The following is a 20,596-nucleotide window of genomic DNA, read 5'->3' as shown; positions in this document are numbered from 1 at the left end:
GATGCCGCAAGGATTATCGCGCGGAACAGATTACCGGATTATGCTGGGGGTCGGAGAGTTTCCATTTGGAATCATGATGATTAATAATTTCCCACATTGTCATGTCGTTTCATTTAAATCATTTATCTCTTTCTACTGTCGTGAGAAGAGTGGAAACTTTTTCAAGCGATACGGCTTTCGATACACATTCTATCTTTATCCTCATCACCATAATCGAACCCGTCGGCATCACCAACAGCTTCTTTAGATTGTTTGGTTCAAGGTATAGTTAATAAAGGGGACGGTTGCAGAGATCGCAAAGTTGGTGGTTTATCGAGTGCGTTGATTTGCAGCCCACGCAGTTCTCTTAGTTTGGATACAATAACCATACGTTTCAAACTAAACTCAGCATACGTGAGCGATTCTCTGATCCACAATGTCATCACCCGTATAATATACTGGGTACTGGGGGAAGTGTTTGTTTCTTTTTTATGTTCACGCTCGAAGCCTCGTTTGTGTCATGCAAAATATATTGTGAAAGTTTCAGATGTATGCCATCCCGGGCCGATATGATAAAGCTACATTCTCAACTACGGCAGCTTCATTTATGATCATAACTCTCTAACCTAATCAGCCACCGAGTGCTAAGGCAGGCCTTAGACTGATTCATCTTGCACGAAACATAGAAGACGATAACGATTTCAACCTTACTGCGCTTGCAGTGTGACGCACGTGTACACACGCCACATAGTAGCTTCTCAGTATATGGTGAATTCGGGGGGAACAAAATTAATGACATGTTTATGTAAAAAGTATTAAAGTGACAGCGACTTGTTCGAAAATATAGACGAAACGCTTCTTTCATCAATGTCTTTCCATCCCACCTATTCAATCAATTCTAACATACCAGGACTGCCAAACTGGGTAAATGCCATGATTGAAGAGTGATAACTCTAAATGACTAATTTTATAACCTCTCTTGTGGTGTTGGATAAAAAAGGAGGTTTATAGATTTTTAATACTCTGAGCTATGGTGACATTTTTGGACTGTAAATTGGCGGTTTCAAAGTACAGGCCTCAAATTGCACGATTTACCAACATGCTTATCATGGGTTCAAGCCTCGCATGGACTGTGTCCCCTGTACATAGGGCCGATTGAAATAAAAAAGAAATGAAGCTAAAAAACCAAATAAATATTTAGTTGTTTTAGTGAGGTTAAATAATAACGTAACTGTCACAATGAAATCCGTTAAATCTTTCAAACTAGAAAACCCTGTATAAACTATGCAAATTAAAACAGAACAATTTAAACAGGACGTGATTGAAACATTTGAAAATGGATGTTCATTACGTGTTTATTACGTATGCTGAAAATTTGTTGTAGTACGAACAAGTTTCATGGTAACAATTGCTAGCGATGAGCCCGCACACCGTCAACCAAGCAAGCTTTAATAAATTGTGTGTTTATTCTTTTCTGATGTGATTTATTGCCCAGTTGATTGATAATGCGCGACATATCCAACCAAATTTTTGTATGCGTAGTGCATGTTCTTGGTTTGTTAAAAGAGAAGAGCAATTTCTACGCTTGCAGATTATGTTACACAAATTTAGAGCATAGAGTATATACTATCAATGGTGTAAAAGTAATAAAAAAGACTGCTCCACTAACTTCGGTATGTGGGAGAGTGAGTGAAGTGAAGTGACGGCATTGCGCCGAAACGAAGAAGAAAAAAGGTTAAACTGTAATATATGAAATAATTATCATCTGATGTATAACATTATTCTCTTCTTTTTTAAATACAGAATTGTTCAGGATATACATATCTAATGGTTACAATTACAGGGATATTATCATAATTATTATAATAATTATTTATTATAATTTCAATTTATTATGAACATCAATTAAACAAGATATAACATTTGTTGCATTAAAAATGTCAACATTCGTCAAATAATATTATAAAACTGAACCATTTGTGCTAATACAAGAATGTTATTGGTTCACTTGATATTATATGACAATTGCCTTTGTAGATAGTTGGTTTGTAAATTTGATTGATATACCAACTGGAATTCGTAAAAAAAAATTCACGCTCTACATATATTTTTTCATAGCATGATTTACATTATTCTGTTTGTACTTACGAGATTTTATTAGGTACCTTAAATACATAGCCACAATACCCATATGTATACAACATCACTTGTTGCCCTTAACCAGTTGACACCACAAACAGTGTTACCTAGCCTCTTGCAAAAACAATAAGCCGATAGTATTGTAACGCCCTTGTTTAGTGGTTTACGCTTTTACCAACCAACCAAGCATCGAAACAAGCGATTAACAAGCATCGAAACAAGCGAACCAGCGGAAAATCTTACCCTCAGATCAAAATCAAGAAAAGTGAATCAGAAATAAACATCGACTAACAGCCAGGACACAACCTTCGGAAGAAGCGGATTTAAGTAGCTGATTCGATTGCGCATTCATCGAGAAGCTAATCAAATCGACATATGATGACATGATTCTAGCCTTGCCTTCACGGCTAAAGTTTGAAAGCGTGGATTGGTTTCTTTTTTAACTTTAGATCATTGATACAGCTTTTACAGGCATGTGGTAAGTGTGGATTATAGGTTTGCGGTTTAAGCTGTTCAATGCGTTCCGATCGACCTGTTTTCCAATGTTCTGCATGATTATCATTCAACATGTCACGAGGGAAAAATGTCATATAGTTGCGTAAAGATTGAACGAGAGTTTGTAGCTTCGAAAACCGATTAAAAAAAGACTATGATATAATTATATTATATTTTCATGAAGATTATAGTGGTATGGCTAGTGCCATTCACAGCAAAGCATAACCATTGAAAATAGCCTTGAAACAAACTAACAGTTGCTATAGCCAGTATCAGTTTATTCTAGATCCATGTCTTACTATTAATCGTTTTTGGACCTGATCTTGGTTTGTTTTATGACCCTACGCAAGAATCCAATAATAAAACATATTTTCAACCTAAATCAATACGACCAATGCCGTTCTTCCTGAATTTAAAACGGCCTTTCCATAGTTCCGTTTCAATATGCTGAATCTTGAAGGGTACAAAGATTTATTTAGGGATTTTTTGTACAAAATTTTAATATTACAACAAATGAAATTCAGCGCTTGATGTATATTCCAAGTATTGCCTAAAATGGAAACTAAAGATTATCGGTGACAAGTCCGAAGCTATGTTTTTCACGCGTTTTACAAGTACTAGAAAAAATCCTAGAAGACAGCTCAAAATTTCAAATGCAGATATACCGTAGAAATTAGCCGTAAGATATCTTGGCCTGATTTTTGACAAGAGATTAACGTTCAAATCACACTTCAAAAATATTGTCATTAAATGTGAAAAAGTATTTCGTAGCTTATATAGTTTACTTAATAGAAAATCTATATTGAATATAGGCAATAAAATATTATTACATATATCCATAATAAGACCTATCATCACATATGCTTCGCCTGTCTGGAACAGTTGTGCTAAAACACATAAAAAGGAACTCCAAAGAACACAAAATAAGTTTCTGAAAACAATACTAAATGTACCACCATAGTTTAGATCAAGAACCCTTCATTCAATTTGCCAGGTTCCCACAATCGAAAAATACACGGCAAAAATAGTTCAAAAATTCAATACATAAATTCATGTATTCATAAACAGTAACTTCGACGGGCACAATTAGAAACAATTAGAAATCGTGTCTAATCCTACAATACCACCTAAAATCCACAATCCCACAATCCCAATACTCCTATTGCACTGAAAACGTTAACTCAAGTATAAGAACTTAAAATTGAACTGTAAAGGAAATCCATAACGTTAAGAATTAGACTCTAAGTAAGTTAAGTAACTTTTTTTTTCTTTTGAATGTAAAGTAGGTTTTTGATGAAAAAAGTTTTCCTACTCAAGTTTAAAACCCCATGATGGATAAATATTATGTTACAGTCAGCTAATTCAAAAACAATTTCAGTTAGCGAGGAAAATGAAATTATTGAACCCACTATTTACCGAATTCGAATCGTCATTGTAGAACACAGATAATTATCTCAAAAATACATTACTACTACTACTACTACAACAAATGGAATTCTCAGATTTTTGTTACCCTTACTTTGGAACAAAATCACGCTCATACGAAAAAAATGAAACAGAAATATAAAATTTGACACGGAAATTGATCACATCATTTCATTGGTGGTTGCGTGGCACCTAGTAGAGTTTGTTGAAGCAACGAATTTAAATAATGAATTTTTTGGAGCAACGTGAAAAATCGACAAAATACAAAACAATCTGGACGGCCTAACTTGGAACATGGAACGATATAATTTTTGTTTTTTTTTCTGCTGTGTTTGGCAGAAACTGTGAGCCAGCACGATTTTATTGTATTGTGGGTAATTGAAGTTCCCCACATCAAAAATTCGTCATCGCGTAGCGTAAGGTAGGTCGGCCGTTTAAGTTGGCAGGTGCATGAAAAGCGCAATGCGCCGACATTATGCTTCCCAACCTGCTGCCTCCAGATTTAAAAAGGCGATCGATTTCTTAAATACTGGGTTTGCACAAAATGTCAGAAAACGTTTATAGAACTAGAAATGTCTAGTTGAATGACAGTTTTAGAATACGGCAGTGGCGGGCGTTAAATCGAAAAAAAAACTCGTTATAATTAGTTTGATAGCAAAATAATTAAATATCAATAAGAGTTGTATAAACTACAACAGTTCTACATGGAAATACAACAATATAGCCACCCTGGTTTGAGGTATAATTATTCAATCTAGCCATTGGAATTGTTGCCGTTCCATGTGATCGACTTGATCTACCGTATATTTCCACCGTTTTCCACCTAGCTGCGGTGCGTTATACCATTCATACAAATTTCCTATTAAAGCACCGTTTCTAATATTCGTTGGTAGAAAGCTGAGCTAATGCATTGATACCCATTAAAATGAATTTAAGAAAAACATACATTATGGGAGGTTTTCTTTGTGTTAAACAGTGTTTAAAAAATTTTCAACATTATCTCCCAATCTTTCAACTTACCATACACGTGACTATGAAATTAATGTATCAAGAGGCATAAGGTTAATAAAACAACTAATGCCTTCGAAAAGTTGGTACACTTGGTGAAAGGAAATGCATTTATCATACTTGCTGATATTAACTTAAAAATGTGAAAAGCAGCGTTGCTAACTAAAGAAGCAAAAAAAACTCAGCCTTTTCAAACTCTTTCGAGCAGCTCATTCCCTCGATAGAAACGAGTTGCAACTCAAACACGGTGTAATGCGGTTGTGAGGTTCATGTGTTGCTCCGCTTTTCGATTCGCATGTCCATTCGTTGTTTCAAACATGACTGCTATCGCATGCATATACTGAATAGATTGGTAGAAAAGGGTGGGCCATACACATTCTCACCCAGTGCTTCTACCTTCGATATCGAATCAGTGAAATGTAGAATCTGCCAAAACTAACGGCACACGGAACGTTGTCAGCAACGGCAACGGCGACATTGTTTAATCGAAATTTTAAAAATAACAAATCAACATTGGCTTCATGGTTGGGAAAAATAAAAAAGAAGCTCAACTACTCACAGCCGGTTATGCCATCTTTCAAATTTGCCGTCGAAATACAGTGCAGGACTGTGGGTGATGCACGGTCTCGTATAAACCCCCGTAACACGACAATAACATGATGAACGCGTTTTTGGAAATTGGAAAATCGATTCCAGTTATTTGAATGCGGAAAATGAAAACTTATAAAATTGGGCACAGCAAATGGAATAAACCAAATCTATCTCCAGGCTTACCCGCAGCACATGAAAATGAGCGAGCTAAGGAATGTTAAAAACAGGAGTCGCATCAAAAGACGCTTAACAAAACGACGCATTTGGCTGTTGAAGCAATGGTGTTGGTGCATCACATAAAAGGCGCACCAGAAATGCAAAACTCTTTACTACCGTGTGCCGCAATCGTGCCAAAGAACGAAGCAACGAAGCTGAAGATTATCCTTTCGTCTAGAGAAAATGTTTGAATGCCTTGAAATAATTGTTTTGCCACCACCAAAACGAGCAAGCGAAAGTAAAAAAAGAAAAGCAAAAAGAGTAAACGCACAAACAAACAAAAATCTTACGTGAATCTTTCCAAATGCTGTATTTCTTTTTGCAAACGGTGCAAAGGAAAGAAGCAACGGAAAAGAGTGAACCTTCTCGTAAACGTGCCATCTATCATCATATACCATGAATACGTTGGTGGAACGATGACATTGTGAGAAGCTGAATATGAAAAATCTACAGGGTCGTCGAAATCTCGAAACGGTGCATGTGAATGTGACTCATTTACTTTTCAGAGCAATGTAAGGTTTGATCATGAAACAAAATGAAAAGTGTATGGGGTATATGTGACGAGCTCATCATATGAAATAGTTCTAACATTGAATAAAGATTGGAATCATATGGATAAGGAGTTTGGTATGATTTTTTTGAAACACTATGAAGATCTAAATATTTGTTAGGATTCTAATATCTTGTAAAGAAGATTGTAAAGACCAACAGGTATCGTTTTATATGACGTAATGTATGTTTAATACAATTACGAAAAAAAATGTTAAAAATGTTAAATGTTAAAATTAATGACCATGTAAGAGGTTGATTGGCGCGTTTGACTTAATTATTCAGTTACTAACTTCTCATAACCATAACATACTCTCCCGTTAGAAGACACTGATAAGATACTGAGGCCACCTTGGATGTATGCAAAACGTTTTTAATTTGTTGTCAGACTTATATATTTGTTTTTTCCATTGTTTTTCCATCACACAATGATGTAACTGAAAAAATACCAAACATTAGCCGGCATCGCGAATAAATGAACACATTTTAACAGTCGTTTAACGTTCATTTTGGTTTAACCGAGTTCATTTGTTGTTCATTCCTGTTAAAATTAACGATCGTCCAAACAGTTAACGACTGGTCGATATCGCATATAGGCAAACACGGGGAAAAAAATCGAGCAGTATAATTAAACGACTGTTAATTTGCATCGCATACGCTCTTGACAGTCGTTTGTTTAACGGCGGCATATGACCAGTCGTTAAAATTAACAAATGAACTCAATGCGATCGCGATGCCAAATTCTAGCAATTTTTAACGACTCTGTTTATTTTTAACGACTGTCAATTTTAAACCAATTCTTTCGCGATGCCAGCTATTAGCTGGCATCGCGAACGCATTGAGTTCATTTGTTAATTTTAACGACAGGTACTATGTCGCCGTTAAACAAACGACTGTCAAGAGCGTATGCGATACAAATTAACAGTTGTTTAATTAGACTGCTCGAATTCCCCCCCCCCGTGTTTGCCTATATGCGATATCGAGCAGTCGTTAACTGTTTTGACGGTCGTTTATTTTAACAGGAATGAACAACAAATGAACTCGGTTAAACCAAAATGAACTTTAAACGACTGTTAAAAAGAGTTCATTTATTCGCGATGCCGGCTATTAATTCCAACAATGGGGCCCTTTTCGTTGTAAGGTCGTAGGCTGAAATTTCAGCCTGTCAGCGGTTTGCATTGTATAGCAGTTTTCGAGCAGCTATCTAAGTGTGTATAATATACAGGTGGGCTTTTCCCAAGGTGTGTGAATTTAGAAGGCCGATTTTTATCGCTTCTGCTCCTGAATGAAAATTTTAAGAGTGTTTTGAGTATTCGTCAAGCCTCCAGAAAGCTTGTTTGAACAAAAGTGTTCACCCATCCTGTCAAAAACTGATATTCAAAGTTGGTTTTAAAAAACATACTATGAGACCACCAGGACTACATACACTTTGATTCTAGATTCGACCACGTGATCTCTTTAATGCACCTTGGGGTAAATGTAAACAACGCCGTGTTTTCGAGCAGGTACTCGAATCTAATTCTAGCTTTGAGGCTAGAATAATCTAGACTGAAAATTGCAGGCTAGTTTTTTGTGTGGTTTTGTATGGAGTGTTTACATGATTTCAGCCTTCAACTGTCAAACTCCATACAAAAAACTGACTAGAATCGTGAAGGGCCCCAATACCGGAAGTACTCACCCATCCATTTATGTCCACGATCCCTCCACCTCAGTCAAAACAATTTACATTGGAAACAATTGTACGAATTTTTACAAATGTATTCCTAAAAAGTAAATATATTTTCTAAGCGTGTGAACATTTTTTTTTTTCAAGTTCACTTGATTAATAAAAAGTCATTCGTTTTTACTGTGCAGGCTCTGTATTGCGAAGGAATATGATAATAAAAACATTCGCAAGTGTAGGAAACTGTAGGTTCACTTGATTAATAAAAAGGCATTCGTTTTTACTGTGCAGGCTCTGTATTGCGAAGGAATATGATAATAAAAACTTTCGCAAGTGTAGGAAAGTTTTAATGTTAAAAACACACTCACACACATGCACATCAAGACGATGTTAATGGTACATATGTGAAAATTTGTCGTACATTTCAATGGGTTGACAAGATGTGTTCGATCATGTGTGACATGATCGACAGAAAGACTCAGTGTTTATAAAGCCACCTGTCGGTCCGACAGCATGAAGAAAAAGAAGAAATTAAACAAAAAAAAAACAAAGCTGTGAAAATTGCATTAACGTAACTGTTTGTTGCACGTGCTTTGACATTCGGAAGTTAGCTATACTCAATATAGCTTGTGCCGTGTAGCCTCCAAGTGACGATTAGGATATCCATCAAAGCGTAACGGCGATCAAATAAGTATCGTTTTTATTGCGTTACTTGGTTGCTCCATTTAATGGTTGGCTCGGAATATTTGTTGATGGTTGGTAGATTTATGGTATTACTATAAATTTCAATTATTATTCATTCTAAAACAAGATCATGTTTTTATGCATGGCTACCTTAATGTAAGAAACTCTCTAGCAATGAGATTGTTAATAGTTATTGGAATACATACACTTACTTTTCTTCTTGAGGAACGGAGGTCCTTCATGATGCAATCCCCTGGGATCAGACATTTCCATTAATGGGCTGTATATTTTGCCAGGATCCATTCCTGGCGGAAACAGTCCTAGCGGTGAATCTAGACCAAACACTGCAAAAAAGAAGGTTTTTTAGTTAGTTTCTAAGGTGTTATTCTATACTCATTTGGACTGTGTCTATAGCAAGAAATGTGGAATGAGAACTATATTAGTTTGAAACACATATCAAAGCTATACCTTTCTTGCGACCTGTAAGACGTTTGACGCATTACAACAGAGCAAAAAAAATCCCACGATACGCGTGAAATCATAATGAGCAAAAGTATAAAAAACGGTCAAGATAAACATACTCGTCCAATAGGCGCTCGGACTTAAGCTTGTCTTCGAATATATTGTATCCATTCAGGTCATGAACTACCCTCACCGTCACTATCTCACATACATTAAAAACGACCAAAAAGTGCAAAATTGTAGATGAGCCAAAGAGCCAACCCAGCTGGATCCGAAAAGAATGAAAGAATTAAGGAATGTCCAACGACCTACGCTGTGTGACCATGCAGCACACTTTTGCATTTCGTTCGTTCACAAGGCTTCTGCCGTCGTCCGTTTCATTAAATTTCCCAAACCCGCCCCAGTGATGCGAACTTTTTTGAACAAAACACCAAAATACACTCCTTCATAAAAAAATCGTGTGAACTACATACACACCACCAACAGTATGATACGCGCGTGTGTGTGTGTGTGTTTGTGTCCGTACGCTCATGCATACATACATAGTTGGTTAGAAAACACAAAACGACCCGAAATGAGGGGAAAACAACTAAAACAAAAGAAATAATGACACCTACGCAGGGCAGCATAGATAGTTGAGATTTTTCCCGTGCTAATCATGTGCTGCCACGGCGAAGATAGGGTTGCTTCTTCCCAATTTCAGTCATTCAAAAAATCGTCCCACGTCATGCAGAGAACAACCGAAAAGAAGGTTAACGGGATCGGTTCCAAAAAACGACACCTTGCTCCAGTGCGTTAATTACGCGTGGCCGCGACTGTTGGGTGTATAAGAGCCGCCGTACTTTTTGATGATATTATCATTGACGATGGAGTATTTTTCTCGTTCAGCTGACTGGTGGAAATCACATGAATCTACTCAGCCACCACTGCAGAGAGCATTGAAGAGTAAAGCTGCGAGGAAACAGTGAATGAACGAATTATTGGAAGCGGCCCGTTCATGCGGACGGACGGATGGACGTTTGCGACCTCGCGAGCGTGTATGATAAAATATGTAATTTTATATGGTCATTGTTGGCCGCATGGTTTGCGGTCATGCGGGGGGCGCCGTTAGCAGCGTTAGTAAAAAGCGGCCGCGAAATTTGGGCGGAAAACAATAGGGGGAAATATCTTAATTTTTATTTTTATAGCCTACCTTTTTGAATTTACCCAAAAGAAAGCTCAGAAATGGACAATGGGCAGAACGTTTGAACGGTTGAGACAGCTCCCTCTCGGGAACCAGGGGAGGGAGGGATGGCATGTGAGTGTGACTACCATTGCTATAAGTAAGGTAGACATAGTTTTGTTAACAGTTTTACAAAGGTAAAATGCACGTAAGACGAACTTCACAGGAGCCGAATTCCAACATCGAAACATCTTCAACATTGCAGCAAAGCCTATGACAAGCAATAACACAGTATGGTTAATTATTGGACGGTTGAACAATCTTGTGAGAAAAAGGCGTCCATATCATTGAATTGATTTGCTTTGTTCAGCAGTTCCATTTTCAACGATCTTAAAATTTTACCCAAAATTGAGGAGAAGGAAAAGGCAGTCGACATAATTTTGCTATGATGATAACGATTGCGAAAAAAAATTGCTTGGTAATGCTATAAACTAAAACAGTTTATGAATGTTTGATAGTCTTAAATATCTTTCGTAAAACCATTCAAAACTTTTAAATTTTAATTTATTAGTCAGGCCGGATTGCTTGAAAAATATTTATACATAGCCAATTTGTTTAAATGGTCGTGCGCTATGTAGTGTTCATACACCCTTACCCAATATTCATACTAAATATTTATACACGCAACACTTACTGTGAGGTGGAGTGAGCGTCAGGGAGGACACCGATGGCATATGCGGGAATGGAAGTGGCGAATGGGTCGGTCTCGGTGGTCCTTCGGCATGATTGAAGAAGGGTGGAAAGTTAAGGGTGGGACTGTGGAGAAAGTCTTTCGGCCCTCCAGCAGATCCTTTTGGACCATTGTGTGGATGATGATGGGGGTGATGACCATGGTGGAGATTGTTGTTGCTACCGGTACTGTTACTGCCTCCGTTATTTTTGCTACTGTTGCTGGAGGAGCTGTTGTTGGCATTGTTGTTGTTGATTGCTATACTAGATGGATGCTTGGGAGTTCCAGGTCGGCCACCAGACTGATGATGGTGCTTGTTATTTGGGTTACTGTGGAGCTGGTTCAGGATACTGTTGTGATTGTTAGTGCCGGCGCTATCGTTATTGTTATTGCTGGGGATACCGCTATTATTCTGCTTGTTGCTGCCGTTATTGTCAATGCCAGCGTCGACTATTGGGGGTCTTACATGAGGGGAAGAATTGCGTAGGTGATGATGGTGGGCAAGGTGGTGTGCTAGCGGATGTTGATGGGTACTGAGTGCTAGATCCATATGATCCAAAAAGTGTGGCGGTTCCATCATGTCGTCGTGCAGCAGCGAGCGCTCATCCTCACGATCTTCGAGCTTCACACGTTTCGATTCTCCATGATGATGATGATGATGGTGATGGTGATGCATAAGACTCAGAGCCGGATGTAGGTTGTTGCTTAGCGATGAGAAAGAAGGTGGAGGGGAGATTGATCCAAGGGAGCGGTTTAAAGCCGCGCGGTTCAGATGCCGTATATCCTTCAGGGAAAGAAGTCCTCGATTACTCAATTGTCCACTGATGCCGTCAGAAAGAGAAGAGGATTCTTTGCTCCCATCCGACATGCGTGCTGTACCGTCTCGAATGGCTGCTCCATCACTCGTTTCAGCGTTGGCTGTGTTGTTGTCCGAAGCGTCGATTGGTCCTAATCGCTCGTGCTGCTCACTACCTCCGCTCGAACTATTTCTAATTAAACATGAACTACTGGAAGAGGATTTTTTCATGCATAGATTCTCCGGTCCATCAGATACTGGTGGAGAAGCAGACGATACTGCTACCGGGTCAGTTTCGAGATCGCCATCCCTCAGGAGTTCCGCACTGGAATTGGTGGATGGTGTTTTGCGAGGACTTAATTTGTGTAACGAGCGCGATCGTCGTTCATCGTTGCTCGTTGGATTCGTCGTTATCGGAGTTGTTGTCAAGCTATTGGAAGAGTGTGTTCGTAAATTTTCATTTGCCACTAGTGCGGCCAGTTTTTCGTCGACCGATTGGCTACGGTGCAAGATGCGCTTAAGGTCTTCGTCATCATCGTCTTCCAAATCTTCTAGATCATCCTCATCGTCTGGACGTTCATCAAGCAGATCGCGTTCAGTCTCGTCGTCGTCCAAAGTTTGTGGGACAGGTGTTGAGGGTTTGCTGCTCAGGTCCTGCGGTCCACAGTCGCCAGAGCGTCTTCTTGGACGCGCTTGTTTACGTCGCGGCATTGGAGAAGTGCACGGATCAACGGGTGCACTGGGGAGGCTGATCGAAGGATCAGCAAACACTTGCGGCGGTAGCAAAAGTTTTGATGCGTTCCCGGATATCAAACTGCTGGGAGTCGTTGAGTGGTGGCGAAGCTGACCCGATTGATGATTCGTTTGAAAATTAGGTGAGGGTAGAGATGGCGACGTGGGCGATATAAGAGAAGCTTCCAGCAAGCTAAAGTCTTCAGGTGATTCGGCTGGTGTTGGGGTGTTGGCTGCTACTGGATGATCCACCAGTCCACGTACCTGCAGTGATTCTCCGGCCTGTATTAGTACCGATAGCCGTTCCTGAGGAACACTGATTTCACCACGGTACATAAAATCTACTATTGCCTGTACCACCCATCCACGGAAGTCTTTTAACACAATTACAGGATGTTTACAGGGGGTATCCGAAAAAACACGCTGAAAAAATGGGGAGCAAGCTGACAGCACTACCTTATGAGCGCGAATACTTGTTTCTGCACAAACCAATGTTACATCAACGAGCGTCTTTGTTTGCAATAACGTGTCAAATGCACGGAGTATATGATTTTGGTGATTGTTCCACCGAAGGCTGTAGTGTTCTTGGTCAGGCATGATTTCAAATGATTCTTTCATAATTTTTCTGTTTAGAAGCCTATCGTTTCCAGTTTGGTTGTACTCTTTTTATCTGCTGTGTGTAAATGTCAAAACTGTCATTTATGGTATTATTTTGAATGCAAACTCTTCGACTATATCTGACGCTGTGGTAATTCTTATTCCATGCCAGATTGATCGCAAGCTTTTTTGGCGTATTTGTTTTCAGATCCCTTGAACTATGTTTTTCACGATGGACGATGACAGATACCTCTCCCTTGCCTTATCACTTATTTCTGGCCTTATAAAAATCATTAAAAGCCTTTTTTCACTTGAATGTTTGATCCGTAGCATTGCTGTTGATGGTTTGTATTCTACGCCCTGCAGAGAGAAAAGAAAGTAAAAGAAAACATTATTTTATTATTGTGAGACGAATGCTTGTTCTCAAAGGAAGAGCTATTTGAATGTACACTGTAACTAGGAAATGTCTACCCTTCTTCATAATTGGCGGCTTTTGTTATGGTTTGCATGTACATGACGGCTTGTTACTTTGCTAAAAATGAGCTATTCCACTGGATAGTAAGAAATTAAAGAAAAAGCATTGTCGGTCATAAACATTCAAAGCAACATGCATTAGTGAAATCTTCCTTTTTCATAGCATTGTTTTCCCAACCTGTCACTTACAGTAGTGCATATATTTATTGTTGGCTATGGAATCACTTATAAAAAAAAGTTGACTGTAAATCTTAAATCATCGTTTTTTTTTAATAGAAGGTTACTATTGAGCTTTGCTGTGATGATTTGGATTAGAAAAAAGTCACTAAATATACTTTATGATTAACAATCTTTTGTTAGTTATCATGCCTCAAATTACAATTTCATTTACGTCAACATTTTACTGCGAATAAGTAAAAAAACTTAACAACACGGAAAACACTATAAACAAGTAAGCTTTCATTTGTTATAACTTATACGTTAATCGAAACAACACTAAACTAATGATAGCGGGTTCAGTCAACAATTTTATTGCAAATAAACAAACGTGATTTGTTTTCATATCACAGATAAATTATAATTCAATAATCAACTTGTAGATAGAAAATAACTTTGATCTGCTGCTGACATATTTGTTAAATTAGCACATAATTTCAATATTATGCAATATTTTCAATCTTTCGAAAAGGTTGTACAGTAGATGACCGCTAACTGAGAGGTAAACAAGCTCCAGTTAACGAACAACGCTAATATATAAAGTATAGTAATTCGTGTAACGCAATACGCAAACGTAGGTAAAATAGAAAAGGTAGGAAAAGGAGCCTAAAATTGTGTGGAAAATGCACATTTGCGACAAATTTCTCTTCATGAGATTCCAGATGTTTCATGTTTTGACGTTTAAGTGTTCTTTAACTGATAATCACTCTAGTTAGCGAACCTTCAGTTACAAAACGCTCCAGTTAAAACACATCCAGTTAGCGGTCACCTACTGTATAATGCAGCTGCTAAAGGATTCAATATATTTAATATTGTTTTTTTAGCATTATTGAATAAATATTTTCGTAAAATAGAAAGAAACCTCAATTGGCACAATGATAATTATATCGATAGAAAAATTTAAACCACGTTCTAGTATGTTAAGTTTTACCGTAGCAGTTCAACGCAATTTATTTCAATCATGTCTGTATGAATCATGAACAAAAATGCTAGGTGAGGGACAAAATTTAGTTATGAAACATATTTTGATGGATCCTTGATAATAGATTTTCAATAGATGCTTTTTTATCCCACGATAAGATATTTTCCATCCCATTCATATCATCCGTTAAATTTTTTTTGTGCATTATGGTTTGCAAAAACCTGAAATGATTATATTTTCTAAAAGCAATATCGCATAAATGTATTTAAATTTCAATCAAAAAGGTAAACTAACAGAGTAAAACTGATGACCACCGAACTAATTTGCAAAGCCCAAGGTGTTCTAATTACAGTCATTAGAAATTGCAAGAAAGAATTCTACTCCTCAGTAACGTGTAGCGTTAGACAAGGTTGAACAACATTTCGAATCACAAGCAAAAATGAGACGGATCGATGCCAATGGCAACACGCGTTTACCGTGCACCGTCTCGAGTTAAGTACAGCTTCCGCACATTTGCATGAACCGAGTATAACATAACGAGGGGTGACACGTATTAACACATCATAAGGAATATGTTACGCTGGGTAAAGGTTGCCCGAAAAGAACCTCGAGCCGTCTCGGTTGGGAGATTTGCACACAACAGCGAGGATTTCTCGGTGGACTAGAACTGAAAGACTCGAGGTTTGCCTCCACAGGTTGTTCGTTGGTAGTCTTGGCTCTTCAAATGGAGAAGGCGCATTATTGCATACTGTTAAGTTAACGTTGTCGTCACAGGTGCAGAAAAGCCAAGCACATCCAAGCTCTGACCTGCATCGAGACTGGAAAATGAGTAGCAGGAGAGTGAAATGAAATGCTCATGTTCGAAATTGTCCCTGCGCTCGATGCTTGTAGTGTTCAGATGGTAAAACCTTGCTCAAGCAGCAATGTAGGGTTTAAAGCAAACTACACCACACTTCCTGCATTTCTGCACATCGCTCAGCAGAACATATCACCTGCCAAGCGGTACAGTAGAAAATCGTTGTTCACACCGTCCTACACAAACGCACTACGGGAAGGTTTATGCTACTAATGTACGTAACGGTTGAGAATAGGGTTGTTTTCGTGCTAATTTGTGTCAAAAATTTTACTGCCCCAACAAGGACTAATGCGGTATTCATCTAGAAGACCATTGTAGCTCTCGAGGCGTTGTGAAATGAGCAGCAATATATTTGATTAATTGGATCGTTGCTGTTCAATTCAGAATGTTACTGTTCAAGGTTTATTCCTTCCCATACACACACTTTCCATCGGGTTAACAATACCGACACACATTTTAACAAAATTGTGTGTTTTATATCGTACAAGGATGAGATCGATTGTATGAGGGTGGTGGGCATTTAATGTCTAACGTCACACCACCAATCTAAACATTATGTTGCTCTTTCGTTGAATTGCTAATATACAATGGTCTATATCCTTCTCCCTCTCTTTCGCCGCTACACAATCACACATACACACATGCACGAAGAACTCTATTCTAATGTTTGATTTGAGTTGGAAAGAATTAAAGCTATCGACCGATTAGTGTTGCTGGGAGATCTGAGCATGGTGTTAGCGCATTTATTGCACGTCTGTTAAGTTGCGATTAACTGTACAGACTCTCGTAAAAAAAATCACATCGATGAGAATACAAAATATGCTTTTAATATTTAAATCAATAAATTCGTTACTGAACTATTGTATTGTTAATTAATTTAATTTTCTCTGGAGAAGAGGGATGAGGAATATATACACTTCAAATATTTCTTATAAAATATAACTAGCTTATGAAATTATCAGTCTGAATAGAATTTCGAATAAAATGCATTACCTACAGATCAATAATAGAATATAATTAATTATGAAAACATTTGTGGTTTTGATTCATCTGAAATATTTTATACTTTCAACAAGAAAAATAATACCATTGAATATATGTGCTATCTACCACATGTACGAATCCTGTTATATACAAAAAACAAATCCATGAGACACTTTTGGAGTAAGAAGGGAAAACTTAATTAAACAATTGCTCTGATTTCTTTCTTTACGGGTATTTTCCTTCCGGCTCCTCGCGCTTGTCAATGGAGCTACACACATATAATTATTGACGTTGATTCTCATCAACACGCAATGCTCGTGAAGCATACAATAGGGTGACGTAGGCCGTTAGCCCTTTCAGTATTACACCTCATATGCTTGACCAACAAACGAATCCTTGCCTTGTCTCCTGGTTTTTGAAAGTGATTCGATTTTTTTATGAGCAAAGGTTAACCTCAGATTACGTTAGGAGTTAATTTTACCACACATTTGCTTACATGTACAGACGCTACATGTGTACTGTCGTCACAAGACGGAAGGGACTGTACGAAAATTGAAAAAGGTTTATAGCTGCAATGTAAGTGAACGTTGAGCATCGGGTCAGGTGTTGCGATAGATTTGATTTATTAATAGTTCTAAAGAATGTTACTGTTCAAGGTTTATTCCTTCCCATACACACACTTTCCATCGGGTTAACAATACCGACACACATTTTAACAAAATTGTGTGTTTTATATCGTACAAGGATGAGATCGATTGTATGAGGGTGGTGGGCATTTAATGTCTAACGTCACACCACCAATCTAAACATTATGTTGCTCTTTCGTTGAATTGCTAATATACAATGGTCTATATCCTTCTCCCTCTCTTTCGCCGCTACACAATCACACATACACACATGCACGAAGAACTCTATTCTAATGTTTGATTTGAGTTGGAAAGAATTAAAGCTATCGACCGATTAGTGTTGCTGGGAGATCTGAGCATGGTGTTAGCGCATTAATTATCATAATTTATGCCATAGCATGCCTCCGATGGGAAAAAATCTCCTGCGAATATAAAATACCTTAGGCACTACACGACACCTTCACCGTAAGATATTGTGGGTGGCTAAATAAATTTAAAGGAATTTGAGTAGCATGCAATTAATCGTCCATTCTTTAAAAAAAATGTGTTTTACTGTTTTCAACACACTGAGCCATCGACACTTTATTCAAAAAAGAATACAAAACGCTGTAAAATAATTTTGAATCGGTAAACCCACAAATAATCCTGCAGTTGTTTTTAAACGTACCTTTACACGTCACCTTATTATCTGAATGCCTCATTTTGCTCTCCAGGTAGTGCTCATTCATAAACTTTAAATCGTACGATATTTTCGATCATAATTGAACTATTGCCAAAACTTCGTAGATTCAATTTAAGTTAGCAGGGTTACAGTTATTTTTTTTGCAAAGGAGTTTCATAGCAATTACATCCTTTGCTTCGTAATTTTATCAATTTCTTATCGTTTCCAATATGATTGTTGTTTTTCATTGCTGAAGCCAAACATGTTTACGTTTTCCTTTTATTTCCAAGGCAATTTTGTTCACTTTTTCCGATTTTGTTTTAATTTTTAGCTGCGATAAGTACCACAATTTTGCACAAACACACTCTAAAACTATATTTTACTCTATCTGCACTTTTTAGCCCTATTTGCACACCATCGAACAATTTGAAGCACGATACAACATCACACACATTTATAGTACAACATAATTGAAGAATTGAACATAATTCGGCATCGTTTGTATTACTATTGACCGGACGTTGTTTTGTAATTTTATCACATATTTACGATTGCACATAACATAATCAAACTAAAGGTTCTAATGAAATTATATCTTAGTTCCGAAAGTTCAATTTTGACGATGCATTTAAAACCTAACGAAGAAGTTAGCACTTAACTCATTATTCTTATGTTTCACATAGTCGTGGAATTTCTCTCATCCGCACTCAAGAGATTGAAGCATTTATTGCACGTCTGTTAGTATCAACATTCCATGTCAAAGTTTTCGAGACAACATCTCGATAAAAAGCACCAGAAAAGACGCTCGTTTAGTTTCACTTGTCAACTGAAGCACTGTAACTAACATGATCCATTCAAGACATTTTCTCTAGGCCCAACTTACAGTAACAGATCATTGACGGAATAGCCATACAATTAAAAAAGGCTTCACATTTGTATTGCACCATATACATAAAAGAAAACATTACACGCTTCTTTTTGCCACTTGTCTTATTTTTGAATACACTTTTTATTGCCTTACAAGGAACCACTGCAATTATCACTGAAACAGCTTTCCAAACCGATCTATTCCATGATGCACACAGTTACACTCTTGTAATCCTTTATTATTTCAACCGGCTTCCTTTGTTTCTTGTTTGGATTGTTGCTGGAACACTCGTTGTTAGAATTTCCCGATGCATTTATTATTATACCTGTAGAAAAAGAAGGTAACGGTAATGAAGCACTGCTATCCTTTTCTATGCGAAGATGTTCATCACCATAAAACATGTCGATCTAGTTTACATCTCGCTGACATATGCACAAAATAGGTACAATAACGAGGTATAAACTTTTTGAATGAAGATCGTCATTGTTTTAGATGCTTGTGCCCGTAAAAAAATATTACAGCATTACAAATAAAACTCGATATCGATGTTTAGACATTCTATGTGCAAAGCGAAATTCATTTAATTTTAAACTCGGTTCCAAACTATTCAATAGCACTATTTTGATGCTGGTGTTGCTATTGTCGTTGTTATTGTTGTTGATCAAAAGCGAAACTGTCGCATCTTCAACATTTTCACACGTTTATTACTCTTTTTGATTCGACATGAACACAATTCACTTACACTTTTTCTGACCGTAGATAGAATATTATTTTGTATAAAAGGGCCGTTAATTTTGCTGTTGTGATTTTGTTCCCACTTCTTGTAACAAATGGAAACAACTGTGGCACTTGCTTTATCAAACGAAAGGAGACCAAATTTCGACTGCCGCCGCCAACCGAGTGCACATTTTGACCGACCGAAACAGATTAATTCCCCCTTTTCTTTGCAGCATAAGCATAACCCTGATGTGAGCGACACTCTTGACCCGGTGAGTTCTCCTTATGTTGAGCTCTTATTTTTGTGCCAGTAGCGCTCGTGAGATGTCTTTCCAGTGAGATGCCTTGTTCGTTTCGTTTATCTCAGTGGCTTTGGGTGATCCGAAGCTACCAGAGCAAACCATTTGTAACTCGCATAAGCTGAAAGGCTGCGTGCTTTTTTATTATTATTCTATATTTAGATGAGGTCAATTAAAAAATGAGGAGAAGAAATACTTTTGTATATGTCATATGTTAAATACCTTTGATTATGGGATATATAAGACATTTGAATCGACTAAAGGCTTGAAATAGGCCTATATGTTTACATTAAGTGTTTTAAATATAGGATATAGAATAATAAGATCAGGGTGAGATCGGTTTGGTTTGACAGTATGGCTAATTGGGTTATGGTTTAGCAAACAAAAGTATGCAGCCAACCCAGCTAGCTGACATTTAAACTGCACATGTTCGACGAACCTCAGCGACCTCGGGTCACCCAGAGACGCTCAGAGAAATGAAACGAGCGCTATATTTGACTGGAATTAAACGCGTAACTCACTTTAGGACTGTGCTTGTACCGCAAAACAAAGGGGGAATCATTTTCTTTCAGTCGGTCAAAGTGTGCACTCGGTTGATAGCGGCAGTTGATATAAGAGTACAGTTGAAAATCAAGAGACCACAGTAGCTGAGCCAATGTTAGGAGAAAACAGCACTGGAACAACAAAGATAACTCTTCTATTTCCTCTATTCTTCTAATCTCCTTTTTCTTCTACATACGATGTA

At 37.7% G+C, this 20,596-nt stretch overlaps 1 protein-coding gene across 3 annotated transcripts in view; it reads right to left on the bottom strand.

Annotated features, from left to right (window-relative positions):
• Window positions 1-19,747, bottom strand: part of LOC121598902 (protein jim lovell) — a 33,965-nt gene extending 14,218 nt beyond the window's left edge. Inside the window, exons 1-4 of one of the 3 annotated variants that reach the window (XM_041926262.1) lie at window positions 19,578-19,747; window positions 17,974-19,160; window positions 11,068-13,588; window positions 8,956-9,093 (exon numbers count right to left, since the gene is read on the bottom strand). In XM_041926262.1, coding sequence (XP_041782196.1) covers window positions 8,956-9,093; window positions 11,068-13,249 — 2,320 coding nt within the window. In that variant the 5' untranslated portion in view covers window positions 13,250-13,588; window positions 17,974-19,160; window positions 19,578-19,747. Of the gene's footprint in view, window positions 1-8,955; window positions 9,094-11,067; window positions 13,589-17,973; window positions 19,161-19,226; window positions 19,243-19,577 lie in introns of those variants that run through there. The other 2 variants (XM_041926264.1, XM_041926263.1) reach the window with 2 other exon arrangements.
• Window positions 19,748-20,596: the final 849 nt, after the last annotated feature.

The sequence above is a fragment of the Anopheles merus genome, chromosome 3L, assembly GCF_017562075.2.
Source record: "Anopheles merus strain MAF chromosome 3L, AmerM5.1, whole genome shotgun sequence".
In the NCBI taxonomy this organism is placed as follows: domain Eukaryota; kingdom Metazoa; phylum Arthropoda; class Insecta; order Diptera; family Culicidae; genus Anopheles; species Anopheles merus.
Note: the sequence above shows the minus strand (reverse complement) of the source record. Positions and strands in the feature narration are given on the sequence as shown.